Below are 19,853 nucleotides of genomic sequence, written 5' to 3'. Positions count from 1 at the left end.
ATCTCGTTGATACAAAATCGCGCTCTCCATTTTGAGGCCGTGGGTACATCAAATGAGCGAAGTGAAATCCAACTATTCGAGTTTGGGAGCCCAAGAGCTGATTGTGAATAATGCTAACTATTTTTTCTGTTCAGTCTATCAGTTCAAAATTAGATACTCCTAGCGTAGATAATCCTAGTGTTGCTTTTCTCGAATATCTGAAACAAACAGATAAACTAACAAGAGAGAATCCTCAAAAGCCACGGCAATGAAATTCTTTTAAGCAGGATTAGAGTAAATTAATCTCTGATTTTTTTTTTCATTTTAATAGCTATATTTTTGAGTACCAGCAGTACCAAGAGTGGTATGCACGTATACTCGATTCAATTTTTTTACTCATCAGGATCTCAACCAAGCTATCTTAAACTGAAATTATTTTAGGCACGGTCAGAGCAAATTAACTTATGAAGCCTTGGGCGCGGTCAAATACACCATTCGAGAAAGTTTGAATCCAAAACTGTAATTAGATCTCGAATTGGTCAAGAGATGACAGAGCTTTGAACTAAAGGTTTGTAATGGGAAAAAAACCATAAAGAAAGAGTATTTTCTTACAGAAAGACTTGTTTAACAACGTAAATTCGTTCACAGTATAGACCATATTACAAAGACTTGTTTAATAGCGTAAATACGTTCACAGTATAGATAATATAACAAAGGCTTGTTACAGAAGTGTTTCGTGCGTTCATAACTCCATAACAAAGATGGAATAAATATCATTTCACCAAAGTACATAACTTTACAACAAATGTGAAAATATTATTTGTTACTAAAATATCAGTTTCCAGTATACATAAGGATATAATAAAGACGGAAATTAGATTTTTTGTCTCAGAAATGTATGTTTTAGAGTGCACACAAGCCTATAAGGAAGTTATAAAACCGAACAATTTGCGACAGATGTAGTTAGCATCAGAGATAGAAGAACGAGAACTGTTTGATACTGGAAAGTTGGGTTTTACAGTGTTCATAAATCCATAATAGAGAAAGAAGAACTGGAACTGTTTGTTACTAGAATACCAGGTTCAGAGAGTTTAATAAGTATTGGTGATCAATAACTGAACATGTTTTAAATTGTATCTGTAGGTCGTTGAAACGTTTTGTTATAACGACACAATAATCACGTCATCGAATAATAATTGAAACCATACATTTGTAGCAATGAACGGTCTGTGATAAGAAGACAGTAACCATGTAGACTAACCGTATTTCAAACCATACATTTTAATCACTGAACAATCTGTAATAAGGAAACAATAACCATGTAATCTAGCATTATTTAAAACTATACATTTCTAGCACTGAACAATCTGTAATAAGGAGACAATAATCATGTAATCTAACAATATTTGAAAACATATGTTTGTCGCAGTAAAAGGTTTTGTCATGATCAATTAGTACTTCTTAAATAACATGAAAATGCTTTGTATAAGCCCTGCATATTTTTCATTGAATGTTAGAAACAAATGGCAACAATTTAAAAAATTGATTTCTGGAATCAACGATACATTCATATCTTATTATACGTGATATTGAAAAAAAATACAAATAGATAGATGTACTCTACGAAGGAGATGCCTGTAAATTTTGAAATATATATAAAAGTGCGTATATGTGTGTGTGTGATGCCCATTTAAAGGTAATTTAAACTAAGCATTTGTGAAAATGACAGACTTATTTAAAGTGGTTGGTAAAAGCATAAGTAACTCTAATGTATTAACTTACCAAAGTTTGTATCATAGACAGACAAAAACTGTGTAACCTAACAATGTGTTAAGCCATGCACATTTCACAATGACACAATTGTATCATATATTTGAAAGTAATAAACTGATATAAAGATGTAACCACAATTTTTTTTAGGATTATCTATTTCACACTGAATTTATCTCAAATAGATACACCATTATACATACAATCTGTCGGTGGCTCAGCTCGAAAGGTAATAATTCTAATACTCAGGATTCAATATCTGTGGTAGACACAGCGTAAATAGTACATCGTGCAGCTCTGCACTTAAATAAAAACAAATTATTTATGTATCACATTGAAAGGAATGACTTTTACATAAATTTCAGCAACATAAGAAACTGTTTTCTTCCTCTGATAATACTTTGGAACTTTGAAAGGTTATATCGCACTCATAGAGTAAGATAATGTTTCACACTATTCACGTGTCACATTGAAACGCTATTCCACAGTCATGTATGTTGAAATAATTATATTAAACAGTTGTTTAATATAAGAAGCTGATATCAATGCATTATAACAATGAAACGTTTCATATTAGGTTTTATCATGATCAGAGAGTAACTATGTTTTACACACATGTAATGAAAACGATATATTAAAATATATTATTTGGTCATTATTTCGTTAATATAGGTAGCTTGTTCCGAGCAAGCAGAAACGAATGATACCGTGATCTGAAAATGCTTGAAACCATACATGTGTTAGTTTAAAAGGAGTTAACAATATGTAAGTATATTAAATGTGACATACTGCAAAAATATGTATGCATATCTATGTAAAACATGGTTATCGTTCTGAGATTAGCGTTTTATGTGTCACATAAAGAGAAATTACTATAATCATGGAAAAACTATAAAAATACTTCACTTGACAAGACAGTTAAATGCTGTTTTGTCATAATTAAATGAGATGTTCGTTAACACTGTTGACAAGATAGTAACTCAAAATGGAATGTGATCTAATTTTCTTGTTCCAAACAAAACCTTAGTACGTATGCTCTGAAGAAAACGTTACTCATCCCTTACGACGCTAATCCAAAACAAAACTAGATAATACAGCAAGCTTGCTTCACTATATAAAGATTTAAAAGTAAGAATAATATTTATCATGCGATGTAAGAGTAGTATTTCTTCAAATAATAACTGTTAGCCAAACAACTAAAATAAATAATGAAAATGTATCAGACAATCTGGAGACACGACACTGAGTTTAAAATTATGGGTCTCCATTCCAGTATGGCCTTTGACTTTTAATGAACACAACCGACCAATTATACTTTTGGACAGTTGCCACGAACGAAAGTCTTCTAAAAGCCAAGCTATCTTGATTGCAGAGAAAGAAGACATAATATATTTAAAAATAAATAATAAAAAAACTAGCAAAAAACACGATCATACGATGTCTTTCATCATTAGTAAAGTGTTTCTATGAATGGTCATTCGATGGCTTCATTCGTTCAAGAAATCATTTGTTAACGAACTGTATAAAAATTATTGATTCCTGAATATTAATGACCATCTGGTTACTATTAATATCGTTCAGATAGCATAAATGGACAAAAACACAAATATTAAACACAAATTAGGTTCAAAACCAGTTACATCCAGTAATTAATTAGTTCTTATAACCCAAGAAGAACTAGATCCACATCCATAAAATGTATAAAAATGTTATGGCATCAACAGATAGCTAAATCTAGATCCAGGTCCAAAATATTTAAAACTAACCAATAAAATCAGGATGCAAAAAAAAAAACGAACGTTGTAAACAGAATAAAAAATGTCTAAAGTAGATCTAGAAGCCTGCAAACATATGTTGTAGTTCAGATAGGAAACTAGACCCAGAACCAGAAAACCTAAAAACAAATGTTTCAGCCCGGATGAACAAAGAAACTCTGATTCAAAGAGCTTAAAAACAAATATTCTATTCCAAACAGACAAATAAACCCAGATACGAAGAACCTAAATTTTGTAGCCCAGACAGATATATATACATATAGATTCAGAGAACTGAAATGTTGTAGCCAAGAATGATAAATAGATTCAGATACAAAAAATATATAGACTAATGTTATATCCTGAAAAAAAAAAAAAACAAATAGACCCAGGCAGATAAATAGACCCAGATCCGGAGAGCAAAAACGTTGTAGCCAAGAAATGGCAAATAGACCCAGTTCCAGATAACGCAAGTGTTGTTAGCTCAGAAAAACAAAACGACAAACTACAGCTCCAGAAAATAGGTGTATAAGGATAATATCCAAAACATACAGTTAAATAGTGTCCTAGAAAAGAGGTACATTAAGGACAAAAGCCAGAACAAACAACTAATTACAGTCCTAGAAAATAATTGTATAAAGGATAATAGCCAACACATATAGTTGAATACTACCCTAGAATAGGAGTGTATAAAGCTGAAACAAACAGTTAAATAGTCTCAGAAAATAGCTGTATGAAGGATAACAGCCAGTATAGACACTTAAGTACTGACTTTGAATTTAGGTGCATAAGGATATTAGCCAATATAATTAGCTATATTCAGTTCCATAAAAATAAAAGAAATAAATGTTTTCGTTTATTCCTTCAAAAAATAATATACAAAATGAAAATAGACTTATTTATTAGAGTTAGACAATTTACAGTTGACGTAAAGCAAGATTTTCGTATGAGCTGTTCAAGTCTTGGCAGAGGACATTTTGCTTGTCCATATTTTTATTTCAAAATATCAGAGCTTATAAGGTTTCGACACAGTGCCCTTGTTCAAGTATTTGTAGTTATGTAATATAATTACGTCATATGCCATGACTATCCCATGAGTTAATACATGTGTCCAGTAAAAAGCAGTTCTTAAAACTTTAAGGTAGTCACGTAATATTAGTATAATTGTATGTAAAGTAAACAATAGGACAATAAAAGTCAATCCTATATACATGAGAAACACCAAGAAATACTAATTGATAAAATACCGATATATCGTACATAAAACAGACGGGCTGTGCATTTCCTTATATGATAGGTTGTAGTGTTCCAGCTAAAGGCACGTTATTCGTGATGACAAGAAACCCATTTGAAGTAAAAATGTATTCTCAAAACAGCTGATATGGGTATTAAAATTTTAATTAAAATAAAGTATAGACAACGTGTCGACCTTCTTATGTGACCTTTTGGTTAACAAAGACAGATGTCTCAAAAAATCAAGAATAGAAACATCAGCTAGACTTCTTATGTGTCTTTTCACGTTTATTTGTTTAACATTTTCGAGCAAAGCTAGACAAAGGCTACTTGCTCACCCTGATTTTGAACTGCAATTGTCTAATCGAATATAATAATTTGACCGTCAAATCCTAAAGTAAGAATCTCTTTTTTTGCAGGAAGGGGAAGCGAGCCACTTCACAGTCTGGGACGCTTAAACATTAGGTTACATGCCTATCTTTCGTACCTTCAACAAGCATTCCATAACTAAGGATTTTTCTTGGGCATGAAAAAACAAGTGATCCAAGATCCAATCAGTAAAACAACAGTTATAAGATATAAAAGTTAAAACTTATAATACATAATAAAAAGCATTGATCATTCTTAAGTTGCCTTTCATGTCAATTTGACTTATACCCCTCCCTGTCCCCTCTGAAAGAAAAAAAAAAACTCTTCTTGTTGTCAATCTACACTAGAAATCGGTACAATCATTACAACAAAACAATTCCAAAAGTATGTGTCCGCCAGTGATATAGCGGTAAGTTTGTGGACTTTTAAATAAAATACGGGGTTTTATTGTCCTTGGTGGACACAGCAGATAGCCCAACGTGTCCTTGTTTAAAAAACAAAACAAAAAAAGATATGCTGAGTTATTCGTCATAAATCTCTGCTGTTAATTGGATACCACAAAAATGTCACCTACAATATGTCAACTTACTTTGTACAAATATTTACGTAGCCGGTCGTCTAAACTAGACTGTATTTCACTCTAAACTCCGCTAATAAACATTTTAAATAACCGAACATTTAAAATAAAACTGAACTTTCTTCCCTATAAATCACTGCTAATAAACATTTAAAATAACCAATCACTTGATCCAAACTAAACCTTCTTCTCTATAAGCCTCTGCTACTGAACACATTGAAGATCTCGCTCTCTTCCCAGTGGCTCAGCGAGATGTCTACGAACTTATACAAGTTGAAAATGGGTTTTGATACCAGTGAGGGCAGAGCACAGATATAGCTTTGTGCAAAAAAACAAACAAACTTTGAAGATCAAAATTTAAAAAAAATATCATTATAAATTATTTTTAATTTTGCTGATAAGGAGGAGAAAAAAGTTTTGAATTTTAACCACAGAAATAGATAGATGACGAATACCCAGTTTGACTGCCTGAGAAACGTATTGAAACTAAGATCCAAAGAAGTGACTTTTGTTTTTACTTCTTATGTTTCATAATAGGAAATTACCAGAGAGCTGATAATAAATATTTATTTAAGAAACAGCCGGGTAACTTGCTCTGTTTCACAAGAGACTCCTAGTTTTAGCATCTATAGATATATTTTCAATTAATCCTTTGGTACATATAAAGGGAATTAAAGAATGACTTCCCATTTGACAAAAATATTTCTGTATGGTAATATATCATTCTGCTGATGAGAATATCTTAAGATGTGAGATATTAAATTTCTTTTGTTGTTGTTTTTTGTGAAACGCTTTATAACTTAATCACTGAATTCTCAATATTTACAAATAAACAACTCTCTCAAATCATTTATTGTTAAAGAATAAAACAAAGATAATTTTATTTAAAATATATCCTAAACATGTTGCTATATATATCAGAATTATTAACAGTGGAGAATAAAATACTTTCCTATCCTTTGTTTTTCATTGTATTCCTTGTAAATTTAACTGTTTCGCTTATGCCAAATCTCGGCTAGAAAACTGATTGTTCAATAGGCCTAAAGTAGTCAGAACAAATAGTTTGTACTAAGGAAACACTTTATTTTATACTTTAAAGTAATCATTGAAAATTGCAAGCACAATAATACCCATAAAGAACAAATAAAGGAGCTAAACAAACAATTTTTGGTATTTTCCTAAAAGAAGAATATGAAGTAAAATATATTATCATTAAATTCGGTCTTCAAATAACTATTTTCTAGCAACGCGAGCAACGATTACAATTGATGTTATTGTGATTAAGATGGGCCAGGAATAATTTTGAATTACTTTGTTAGTAAGCGAAATTATATACAATATTCGTATTTAAAAATCATCATAAAATTCAATGTCGCGTCTTCTACTAAGAGTGTTTTTAAATTAATAATTATAATTGACATTTTAATTTAAATAATAATGTTCAGTTAAACTATATCTTAAGTAAACTTATATTCTAATTGAGATAATATTACTTATAATGTATTTAAAAACTTAATAAGTATTTTGTTTAGATATAACATAATTTAATTTAGATATTTACGAATTAAGAGAGATTTGATAAAAAAAATATCCTAACTAACTAGAGTTTATTATCAATGCTATGGTCGACAGTGATTATATATTACTGTTTCTCTAACTACGGATTTATGTATTGACAATCCAATTACATAACATCCAAGTTAGTCAAACTTTAACAAAAATAAAACTATATTTATTATTGGCTATACTATGATATTCTAATAAACTAGAAACTGTAATACCACAGTATATGGTTGTAACTTCCAAACTTATAGACCGAAAATGAAGCTTTATTTCAACTTTTTGACTTGACGAGTCTGTACGTGTTCATCAATGTAATTTTAAAACGTGTATATTTTACTAAAGCATGACATTGTTATATGCATGTAACAATTATATCCTATTAAAATAGAGTATTTGTACATAGATGTATGAAGTGTATCCTACTAAAACACTGCACAATCACATGAATGTAGCAAATTTAAACGCTAAAACTATTTATATGTGGAAAGGACATATATTCTAAATTATTTCTATTAAATATGTTGAATGTTATTACCAATGATAAATTACTAGTAACAGCTGTGTCATTCAGATTAACGATAGCTTTAAATTCACATTTTTTGTTCAATAGTCTGAAGTTGTGAAAAAAATTTTTTAAATAGTTAAGCCTTGCTTAAGACACATAAAAATTCCTTTATTACTTACCATATATAATTAATCAAATTACATAAAAAAATATAAACACACTCTTTGCACATGTATTCTTGCTTATAATTCCTCCCTTTCCCTAGTTTATGGATTTAAGTCGTGAAATCCGAGGTTTGAATTTCCAAGGCAGCCAGAACGCAGATAGCCCATCGTTAAATTTTGCACTAAACAGAAACAAACACTTCTTGCTTCTGGTTTTTGTTGATTGAGGTGGGTTTCAAACGTATTTTGTCTTCTCTCATTTTCTTTTTTTTTTTGTCTTACTTTTATGCACTTGTTTTATGAAATTTTTACAACAATTGAAGATTTATGTGAACATTTCAGCATAAAAGATAAAATATTTTGGCGCTGACTTAATTTTCTCAATTGCTATACGAATAAAACCCTACAGCATTTTTCAAGCGTAGGATAAATCTTTTTGTAAAAGATATGGTTTATATTTGAATTTTTTTATTATGACCCGTAAGTATTGATAAAAAGAAAGCATGCATCTCCTTTACCATCTTGGCTGGTATTAACTAGTGGGCAGACAGCCAGCCGTATGTAACAACTATAAACAAACTACCTTTAGATCATCTACATGTTCAATATCATATTCGATACCATGAAATGTAATAAAAAGGTATGAAACAACTGTTCAGGTTCTAGCTTAGAAGTACAAATCTTGTCTTAATATGATATTTTATACTTCTAGACGTTGTACCGTAACTGTAAACACATCGTGACTCAAAATGTTAACCAAGACGAGGTCATACACCAACCATGTGATCATTTTTCACTCCGTACAACCAACAACATAAGGATGTAGTAGTGAAGTCAATGTCCCTCTTTTGAACTCAGTCCAAGTACAGCAAAAGTTCCCGAGTAATACAACTTTATGTATTAATTAACAAAAGCAGGGACTAGTATTGTGTGTGTGTTAGTTAAGTATTTCAAGCACATACTTTCAAGGAATGTAACAAGCATCCGAATTATCACAGTGTTTTCTAAATCTAACCTCATTTTTGATCACTTTATTCCAATTGAATTATGCTGAGTTTACAGCTTATAGTCATGTTACAGCATGATTACCTAACAGAATACCGTAAATGTAGATAATACAAGTTTTTGCTCTTGTTGCTGCGTGTGTGTATATGTAGATTGTATACGTATATTATGCTTGTATAACTATGAGTATGTACTGTTGTGCATATATTAAGTCTTTACATTTCCACGGTTATTATCTTCTTAAAAAGTTTCATTAATTTTTTAAGTGAAAAAATTAAAAATTGACCAGCAACACTTGGTGAGTTTTATTGAATGTTAGTCGGGAAAAAATTAGATAATTTCTGAAACAAAAGTATGGTTGCGTATGGACATACATACGTATGTTCTACATATCTGACTTTCAAATCAATTATCATATAAGGTTCATTACAGACAACACAATAAGAGCAGTATTGCAGTAAAACCGCCCTCCCAGTAGCTCAGCGGTATGTCTGCGGACTTACAACGATAAAAAGCGGGTTTCGATACCCGTGGTGGGCAGAGCACAGATAGCCCATTGTGTAGCTTTGTGCTTAATTCAAAACAACAACAACAGTAAAATCTGTACAAGCTGGAAATATCAAAATTTTGCAGTATTATCTTAAGATTTTTCTTATAAAAGGCCCTCTGTATGGCAGAACCTGCGTAACGCTGACGGAAAACTATCTTTCACCTACCTCATCTCTCAACAAGTAGGATTAAAACCTGAGTAAAGCGGCATAAGTTTTCGATTAAATATTAATTTCTTATTTAATTAATAATTTCTTTAAATGTTAATAAATTCTTGTTTAAATATTAATAAATTATCGGGCATTTTGTTATAGTAAGTATTGGTTAAATATATTTTGTTCTTTTTTTCTGTCGTCATTATTTTTGCAGTTAAATTAGGTTCATGACTTGTATAAACTAACTTTAAAAATTTAGGGAAAATTTACTTAATACCCTCATTTTTTAAAAGTTGTTTGTTATGATGATTCTAGTAAAATCCAAACCCTGATTGAAAAGATTGATGCAGATGATTCTGTGAACGCGGAAAGTTTTGTGAATGTTGACAAGAATGTTTTAACAGAAACAGGTGAAATTGATTTAAAATTTATAAAAGAATCACAAGATGGTAACAGTGTGAGAGATTCAGAAGATGAACAAAATGCAAAAGATAGTGAGGAAATAGAAATTCCTACTCTATCGCAAGTGTTAAGTTATATTAACGCTATCAAATTGTATGCAAAAATGGAGGAAAATGAACTTCATGAAAAGGCTGTAGGATTAGCGTTCTCTTTTAACCGTATAAGAAATCCCATTAAAAAACCCGAAACAGTTAAAATTGGACACTTTCTTCAAATAAATTTGATTAAGATTTTGTGTACTTATGTATATTTTGAATATCTATTTTTGTTCTTAATCTAATAAATATAGCGTAACTTGTATAATAATTTTATTCACAAACGTCTTACTTCCTTTAAGTAAAGCAAGTGCAATGTTCCGCTCAAAAATTATATATATTTAAGGAAATGCATGTTCACTCTCTAAGCCGGAAAATCTGCTTAAGCTGGAAATTTTACTCTGTCCCGTGCGATTCTGCCTTAGACAGGTTTTACTGTAGAAGATACCGATAGGATATGAGGTTTTACCCGAGCTTATAAAACATCGCAATTGTGTAAACCCTGTCTACTAGAAATATAAACTATTTAATATTTCATTTGTGGTGTGGTAACATCATTTATTATTTTATCTCTGTGAAAAGTAGGTTAACAAGTAGAGAAATAATTAGCACTAAGCATCATCTTTTCACAGTTAGAGAAATAAGCCCAAAGGAAGTAGTAAGCACTGCGGTTAAGTATTCTAATATCAATATTTGAAGTAGAAACCTGATTTCTGATTGTCGTACATCATGATACTCACATCATGATACTTCATTGTTTAGAAATAAATAAACAAACCCAAATAAAATCTAGTTTTCTATATTTTTTAGTTTTTGAAGACTTACCTCAAAAATTTCTTGACAATAAACTTCTGCCAGGTAGGGATTGCTGTTCAGTCTGAATTCTTGCAACGCCCCCTTCAGTGCAATTAAAAATAATAATGAGTATGTGAGGCGTAAACCTAAACTTGTGGCTGCAGGCGTCCCTTGTAAAATACTCTGAACTAGACGCATGGCACCAGAAGTGTTGGCAAAAGTTTAAATGAACCTCAGGTGATAGTTTCAGGCTATGTTGTTTGTATCTTACGTGACCAGTTTTTCGTTAGTTATTCTCAACTAGAGTTGCTGATAGCATAAGGCCAGACGATATTTTCCGGAGCACTTGTCAAGTTGTCTTTTCTTTGCAAAAAAAATTCGACAGGCAAATCTGTTCTGCAGAGGTTGCTAAAATCCACTTGTTTCTCGAAAATGTATAGTAATTCACCGCCGATACTTTAAACAGGTAACAGAGATTTTGAGAGGACGGGCTAAAAAATCCCTAAAAGTAGGAATCGTCAGACGATATTGAACAGAAAAAACAACAACAATCAAAAACATCCTTTTAACTGAATATTTGATTGCTTGTATGGACAATTTTGTAATAAAAGTTACGTTCATAGAGTAAGTATAATAAACCATGTTTGAACTTCCTAACAAGACCTGAAAGTAGACTACTTTACACAATAAACAGGATATGGTTCATGTTGAAGGAAGTTAAAATAACGAATATGATCGTTGAAGAAAGACAAAAATAATGATAGAGAACTTCATGACTCATTCTTATGAATTGATGGGAAAAACAACAACTAAGCTTGCTTACTTAACAACGTCTGACAAGGCTTTAAGAAAAACGTCTCAGAGTCTATAAAATTAACATTATAAAAAGCTTTACAAAGAAATAATGTAGAATGCCTTAGAATTTTTATAAATGATTAACAAAGATTAAAAACAAATCAGAAATAAGCATTTTAGAAAACTGAAAATCTCAATATAAATTTTAAAAAGATATATTTTTGCAATGTAAATTTATCATCTTATAGAAATTTATATATTTCCATTATCAAACATCTAAAGACGCTTACAACATTTCAGAGTGACTTATGAATCATACTTAAACACAATGCATATAAGAATTAAATTAACAATGTAGAAGTAAGAGTTATGAATTAACAATTTAAAATATCCAGAAAAATTTTTAAATCGTTAGTGACTGTGATAATTGCACAACTTTCCTTGCATATTAGTAGTGTAGAAGGAAGATATGAATCGATAATGTAAAACATCTAAACTTTGAACCAATAGCTTTACATTTTTAAAGCTATATATCAAAAACATTAAAAGATTAACAACGCATAGCAATCTAGTGTGAAACGCCTATAAGAATTAAATTAGTGCCTCGTTAAATTAATAATTAACATTTTTAAGCCTTTAAAAATAAAGTTATGAGCTGATAACGCAAAAAATTAAGTAAATGCGAAATGAATTGTGCAAAAGTATGTAAAACTTGTTAAACAATTAATCAAATGTTTCAGGAAGTTTTTCGATTAATATACAAATAGTTAAAGTAATGTATACTAATTAAACTTAGGGACTATGTTGATCTGGAATGTGTCAATTGTTAGTTTTAAAAATATATGTAATGGAAGATTTTATGCAGAGTCAGTCAATATGAAAACCTGTTACTATTGATGGTGGTGAAGAATAGTGATAAACATCGCAAGAACTTCACAGTAAGTTCAAAGTATAAAAAGATAGATAAGTAAACTAAAGTTAATGATAATTAATAATTCAGAATACGATATTTAACTTTGGAAAATGGCTTAAGGTTGTGAATTATGTACCACTAAATAACATGAAAACAATAGTTGTAACAGTTTATTTAAACTACACGAAAGGAGACGGAAGGAAACAGTTCTATAGCTTCCAGTTCTACCTAAACTGCTGTTTACAAAGTTAATGACAAAGTCTTGCCTTTTGTTTTTACACTGAAATTCATAAGCCTTTGAGGGATACAAAAGCAAAAAGTGCGAGTGACTCCAGTGATAAATTAAAAGTGCAAATTGAAATAACGCTGAACACAAAGTACAATCTGGTCAAAACTGAATAAGCAGCAAAGCAAATGGAACGTAATTATGAAAAAAATGGTACGAAACAAATAAATAATACATACTATCCAGATATTTATAGCAGTCGCCCATTAAAAATGAAACATTACTTTACCACAGAGTTTTATGTTCCCCAGTCAGACACGTTAGTCATAACCCAGGAGTTGAGAAGTGTCTGAAGTTTCGCGGGCAAGCTCGCTGAGGACTCGAAAAGTAACTTTCTCACTACGCCTTGAGATACGCGTGCTCTTGTGCTAAAGCCTGTTTTGTGAGATCACCTCACGAGGCGCTCAAAAGATGGCTAGACCAGTTGTAACCGCCCACCTAAATGTTGGGCAGGGACATTCTTTTTAGAACCAACCAGCAATTTGAAGCTGACGGCTTCGTGTTACTCTGTAACGTGAAATGTTTTCCCTTGAAATATTTACGTATTACAAACATCAGCTTAAATAGAAAATATGCAAACAAAATCAAGAAAAAATTCATAACGTTGTGAAAGATCATATTTCACTAAAGCAATGTTACGCATCAACTAATTAGCAGAAAACAATTTTAAAAAACTTGGAAAAAAATACAAAAAATTACTTTTTCATGGCCTAGATAATTTTTATTCAAACGATGCTGAGGATCAACTCTATGAGTAGAGATATAGTAAGACGTATTAAGCAGAATACAGAACTTATAAGACCAATTCACTTTACTACTTGGATAAAGCTTTATTTATGTCTTATATGTGAAATTATTATGTATCAATGTTTCCTTGAATGGAATTTCAATGATAAGTAATAAACTTTCATTCTCTAGAGCTCATGGTCTCTGACCTTTCTGGCATGGCCTAGCGCGTTAAGGCGTGCGCTTCGTAATCTGAGGGTCGCGGGTTCGCGCCCGAGTCGCGCCAAAACATGCTCGCCCTCCCAGCCGTGGGGGCGTTATAATGTCACGGTCAATCCCACTTTTCGTTGGTAAAAGAGTAGCCCAAGAGTTGGCGGTGGGTGGTGATGACTAGCTGCCTTCCCTCTAGTCTTACACTGCTAAATTAGGGACGGCTAGCACAGATAGCCCTCGAGTAGCTTTGTGCGAAATTTCAAAAAACAAACAAACAAACAAACAAACTCTGACCTTTGAGCATTTTTGTTTAGAAACATCCAACCTACTTTAGAGGGTTGAGTATTTTATCTTAAAACGATTTTCATTATACGAATCAGCAATTCATATATCAACCACAGCCAATTTAAAGTCAAGGTGAAATAGAATGTATGAAACTATATTTTGGCATTTCATAAATATTGGGATGCTACTGGAAAGTCATCGCTTTTGGGAAAGGTATGTAACAGCCATTCAGATCCAAAATATTTCTACATTCAGATTAGAGAGATCTGTTCAGATTGGGAATTTGGAGTTTCCAAAACGGGGATTACCCTTATACTTAATGGTATTGGAAAATAAAAAAATGTGAATTAACAACCAAAAAGAGACCTGAAAAAAAGCCGTACTTTAGTCACAGTAAGTAAGGCGTGGTTCGACGTTTTGTAACAGATGAGAATCCACGAAGACAAAGGTTAGTGGAAAAACCATTCACGTGTCAAAGACAACAGTGTGCAAGATAATTATGAAGGTTCTTCGTATAAAAAAGTGATAAAAGTTATGAATATATAAGTTGCTGCTATGACACGTCAGTTTGACCGTTGCATACCTCAAATAGATGGAAAGTTGAACGATTAATCATGCTATTCCATACAAAAACATGCAGAACCTATGGATTGATATGCGATCCGACTGTTGAAACGAACACTGGAAAACCTTGTTCTCATACACTAGATAGATTACGGAAATCTATCAGTGAGGAGAGGTGTATTCTGAACATGAAATCCTTAAGACAGAGACTACGCAACTTGGCTATTGTCAAGTTTTATGATAGTCAGATATTGCACGACTTGAATATGTTGAAGCTCCAAAATTATTGAACTTCAGACTTCTTAAGGTTGCAAAATTAATGTAATTATATAAGACTACAATGTTTAAATGCATGTGAATAATTACGAAACTGCATATAATAATAATATTAAGTCAAATGTTTACACGAGAAAACACTTTAATATTAATATGTTAATAGTAATCGTGATAAGCATATATCCAAGGTCATTCGGATACAGTACGTAAATGCTTTCATTTATTCTGACAACAGTGATGTTTATAGTGTTGTGCATATATACCACACTGCCTAAAATATCATACTTAGAGTCCTTGTGATGATTTCCTTGGTTTATTTTTGAATTTCGCGCAAAGCTACACGAGGGCTATCTGCGCTAGTCGTCCATAATTTAGCAGTGTAAGACTAGAGAGAGGGCAGCTAGTTATTACCACCCACCGCCAACTCTTGGGCTACACTTTTACCATCGAATAGTGGGATTGCCCGTAAAATTATAACGCCCCCACGGCTGAAAGGGCGAGTATTTTTGGTGCGACGAGAATTCGAACCCGCGACCTCAGATTACGAGTCGAGAGCCTTAACCACCTGGCCATGCTGGGCCTATTGTCTTTGAATTCAATATTTACTGATATTCCTCGAGGCAGCGGTTGTTTGAAAAGCGCTACGAGGTTATCTATGACATTTGTATACCAACACTCAAAAGTCCTCGTTTTCGTGGAGAACATGTTGCATAATACACCTTACAGATGGTTCTCCTTTATATGTGACTGCATTGTATGCAGAAAAGTAACTGCAGATTTGTTACAAAGATGATTCTCGACACTTTTACAGTCCTATAAGAACTAAATGTTTGTCACGTTAGATTGCCTTTCCAATTAGCCTTCTGTTCAAGTTCCAGATACTGCAAAAGGTTCTCAACGGTATATGATCTATTATTGAGACTTTTACAAGCAGTAATTTTACTAACTTTTATATAACCTCTATTCTCTCAAACCTTAATAACCTACGTAACTGGAGAGCCACTGTCTTAAACTCGTTATATTCCCTTTTAGGGTATATTAAGCGAACATTATCATGTCAATGTGAGTATAAAATAACTTAATTAAAACGTTAAAAGTCCAAACTGTTCCAGACCTAAAGCTATTAATAAATTTGCATTCCATTTCGATTATGTTCATGTACCTGTGAGAACGTTTTAATAAAATCTAGGATGACTAAGTTAATGCATTTTACATAATAAAAAGTTAAATACATGTTCCTAATTCGAATAATGTGGTACAGCACACAGCTTCCATTCCATTCTTATGCTGTTAAAAACGATAGACAGAAATATAAACAGATGAGCTTCTTCCATTATATTGCTGATACTTGAAAAAATGGATATATGATAACAAATTGACATAGCGCTGATGATGGCAGTTTGTTTTTATAATTTACACGATAAATTGTATACAAAGCAGTTAGGCAAAACATCAAATAGCTTTATTAAATACTGAACTCCGGCTCTCAATATAGAAACTCGTCACGCCACTTAGTTCTTCTAGTGAACCTTTAATAACCATTATATATTATATCTAAGATATGACACATGCAACCAAGACTGAGTTACATTAATATAAAAAACAAAAGACATCAGACAACTGTTTCATAAAATAATTATCTAATGTTCAATGAACCCAGTTGATGAAGCACAAATTTAATAAGATAACATCCCACCCACATAAAATTTCTTTTTTGATCTTGAACTGTACTTAAGCCACCCCCGACATCTCGCCATTTCAATAATAATACGCTTCATCAATAATACGTCATCGCGCTTCTGCCGATTTCACAAGAGATCGTTACACTGCTTTTATGTGATACTGTATTATATTTTTAAAGTAATTTACTGTTAATCGCAAAGACATATGTCCTCATACACTGTGCGAAAACCCATCTTAGTGCCGTCCCTATTGGCTGCGGTTTCGCTCGCTAGCTATAGACAGGGACAGTAGGAATTTCGTTAATCCTTTCATGCGCGTCACTAATTAGACGATGAGGCATGGCTACCTTAAGGTAGTCGTAGCACAAACATATGTGCTATGCCTATTACAGGGATCACATCTCTAATTTTAGTATTATAAGCTCCGAAACGTGCTGATGAAAGAGTTCATTTTAAAAATAATTATTCTTAGATTCATCACGAATTTTAAAGCAAGGACAATTTAATATTATTTCGTTCTTAAGTATTTTTCTTTGTAAAAATCCAACAAGCATACTCTATAACGAAACTCGTATTAACTTACATTAAGTAAGTTGTCGTGTAAACTAAATATCAATAGATTATAACTGGCGAAAATATTTGTGCTGTTGTTGTGTGCGCGTGGTGTAGGAGGATGTCACGTGCAGGACATATGTATTCTCAAATACATTTCTGCACACTCATAATTAGTGTAAAATGTGCCATATGTGCAAAAGCTTTTGGAATCACTGGTTTGAGCTATACGGTTCACAGCCGATTTATGTTACTGGACGACATAAATAAAATGGCAGGTGTGAAAATAACAGCTATGTAGTTATAGTACTAAATGCTAGCTACTGAACTACAGTATTCTTTAAAACAACAACTATGTAGTTATTGTATTTAAGTACCACCTGTCGAACTGTAGTTTCCTTTAAAACATCAACTAGAAAGTTATAGTACTTAGTACCGACTGTCAAATGCAGCATTCTTTAAAACAACAGTTAGGGAGTTATAGTACCAAATGCCATCTTTGGAGCTGTTATATTATTTAAAATCCAAAACTGTCGAGTTGTCGTATCCTTTAAAACAGCAACTACTAATATTCAGTAGATTTTTGAACATAACCATCAAGATATAATTGAAAATGAAATTTATTGACTTAACGTAAAGTCGCCACAGCACAAAGCTGTGAACATGGAACTACTATGCAATGCCCTCCCCACCACTCCCACTAAAAAGCCTGTAGTAACCATAGGGTCAATAATATAAAAAGCGAGTTCTCAAAGTATCTGTATCTATCTTGAACGGTAGTCAAAAATCACAAATTTCTATAAAATATACAAGTGGAGATGGAGCACTGAATAATATACTATTTCTCGAACTATAACCCTCAATAAACAAAATCACGATTGTTCAATTTATATTTCTCGAACTATTACCCTCAATAAACAAAATCACGATTGTTCAATTTATATTCTAATTCGCAGTAGGCAAAGCAACATTGTCATCAAAAAAAAAAGAGAAAGAAACGAAACCGTAATTTACCACTTCCTTTCGATTTTTTTTTTATCATTTTATCCTATTACGAGGTTTGATCTTACCTTTAAGACGACACAAAGTAAGACACCAAACCATCCCACTTCTACACATTTATTTCCATTAGTTATAAATATAGCTCTATCTGTGGACCACACGTGTTTGCGTTTAAACAAGACAATAAAACATTTATATGCAAAAACGGCTCGTTTTTCGGTCATCGTCACGTTGTTCGCTCTTCTATGTAAAAGTGTTTTCTCAGCCCAAACGAGCCGTTTTTGCATATAAATTTCTCAACAAGTGGGTTTCTCGTCATCACTGAAGACAATAAAACAGACAATGGAGCCCCACTAAATGTTAGTAAATAATTCAAAGAGGCCCTCTATAAACCAGTTTGACTAGATCCTGAGTATTTAGCACTTTGAAACCTTACGGATGCCGGACTGAGCATACCGAACGAGAAAATCTGTACGTGTGTCACTCTCAAAAACGACCAAGTATACTCAACTCTGACCCTCAAACCTTCGCTTCCATTGATTACAGGAGTTCTCACGAAGTCTATGACAAGATAATAGTTCTTGAAGACCTACATCATGTAGGCACAGTTAGGCCTCACAAATTTTTCAAAAAGCAAACAAAGTAGTTTTTTTTACTAGTTGGATAAAATGCATATGTTATTTTAATAGAACGTATAAACGTTTATTTTTTGTTTGTATAGAATTTTATTCAAAACTTCGTAATGCCTCTCCACGCTTAGTCGTCCTTAATTTTGAAGATATAAACCAGATTAATGGTTTTCTGGTAAGCGACCGACCTGAGTAGCTGCGTGTTAGTTTCTGACAAACTGTTCTAATAAGATCGAGTAGTGCACTTCTGTTTTGTTTGTTTAAAAACAGTTTAGGATTATTATACTATAAAATATTTTAAAATAAATATATGTTTATATTTTAATCTATCTCAATTATTCTACAACTCAAACCGTTACAACTTGAAACTCATCAGAAGGTCGCGACCAACAACACTTTGAAAACTGAACTATAGGGAGGGCAGGTATCCAACATCACTTACTGCCAAATCTACTCATATCTGATCGACTTGTGAGAAATGACTGCCAATTGCATAGTGCACCCACGGTCCCAAATTGCAAAAAACTATTTTTCGATAACGAGTCACAAACCACAAATCCTCAGTTTCATAATCGCACGCTAACCTTCAAGCCACACGCTATCTTTACACCTCTATTTTAAGATACTTCTGAAGAACAAAATATCTAGCGTTCTATTGTGTTTATGCTCCATCAAATACAGCATGTATTTTAACTGTTTCATAATATCATGGTAAACAAAGCTTAGTAATGCCTATTTATGCACAAATAGAATAACATCAAGATTTGTTTTTAAACGAAATATTCATTGGGCATACATCAACAAAAAGAAACTAGTTTGTAAAATAAAAATATTTGTTATTGCTGGTAGAGAATTAAAGCCCAAATTAAATTATACTACCCCATGTACATGGATATATATATTATGAAATGTAATATATAAAATCTAGAAATACAGATATACTACTCCACAAAAAACTTCTGCACACATTGTAAAATACAAACAATACTTTTTACCATAAACCTGTACACATGCT

At 32.1% G+C, this 19,853-nt stretch overlaps 1 protein-coding gene across 32 annotated transcripts in view; it reads right to left on the bottom strand.

The window, feature by feature from the left end:
• LOC143222229 (uncharacterized) overlaps positions 1–19,853 on the bottom strand; it is a 186,855-nt gene that overhangs the window by 99,720 nt on the left and 67,282 nt on the right. For 8 of the 32 annotated variants that reach the window (XM_076448414.1, XM_076448415.1, XM_076448423.1 and 5 more), the window contains exon 6: positions 10,946–11,017. The exons of 3 other annotated variants lie outside the window; for them this stretch is intronic. In XM_076448414.1, the coding sequence (XP_076304529.1) occupies positions 10,946–11,017 (72 nt within the window). Of the gene's footprint in view, positions 1–10,945; positions 11,418–13,088; positions 13,446–19,853 lie in introns of those variants that run through there. 21 more of the 32 variants (XM_076448430.1, XM_076448434.1, XM_076448427.1 and 18 more) reach the window with 8 other exon arrangements.

This window comes from Tachypleus tridentatus, chromosome 8 (genome assembly GCF_004210375.1).
Source record: "Tachypleus tridentatus isolate NWPU-2018 chromosome 8, ASM421037v1, whole genome shotgun sequence".
Taxonomy (NCBI): Eukaryota; Metazoa; Arthropoda; class Merostomata; order Xiphosura; family Limulidae; genus Tachypleus; species Tachypleus tridentatus.
Note: the sequence above shows the minus strand (reverse complement) of the source record. Positions and strands in the feature narration are given on the sequence as shown.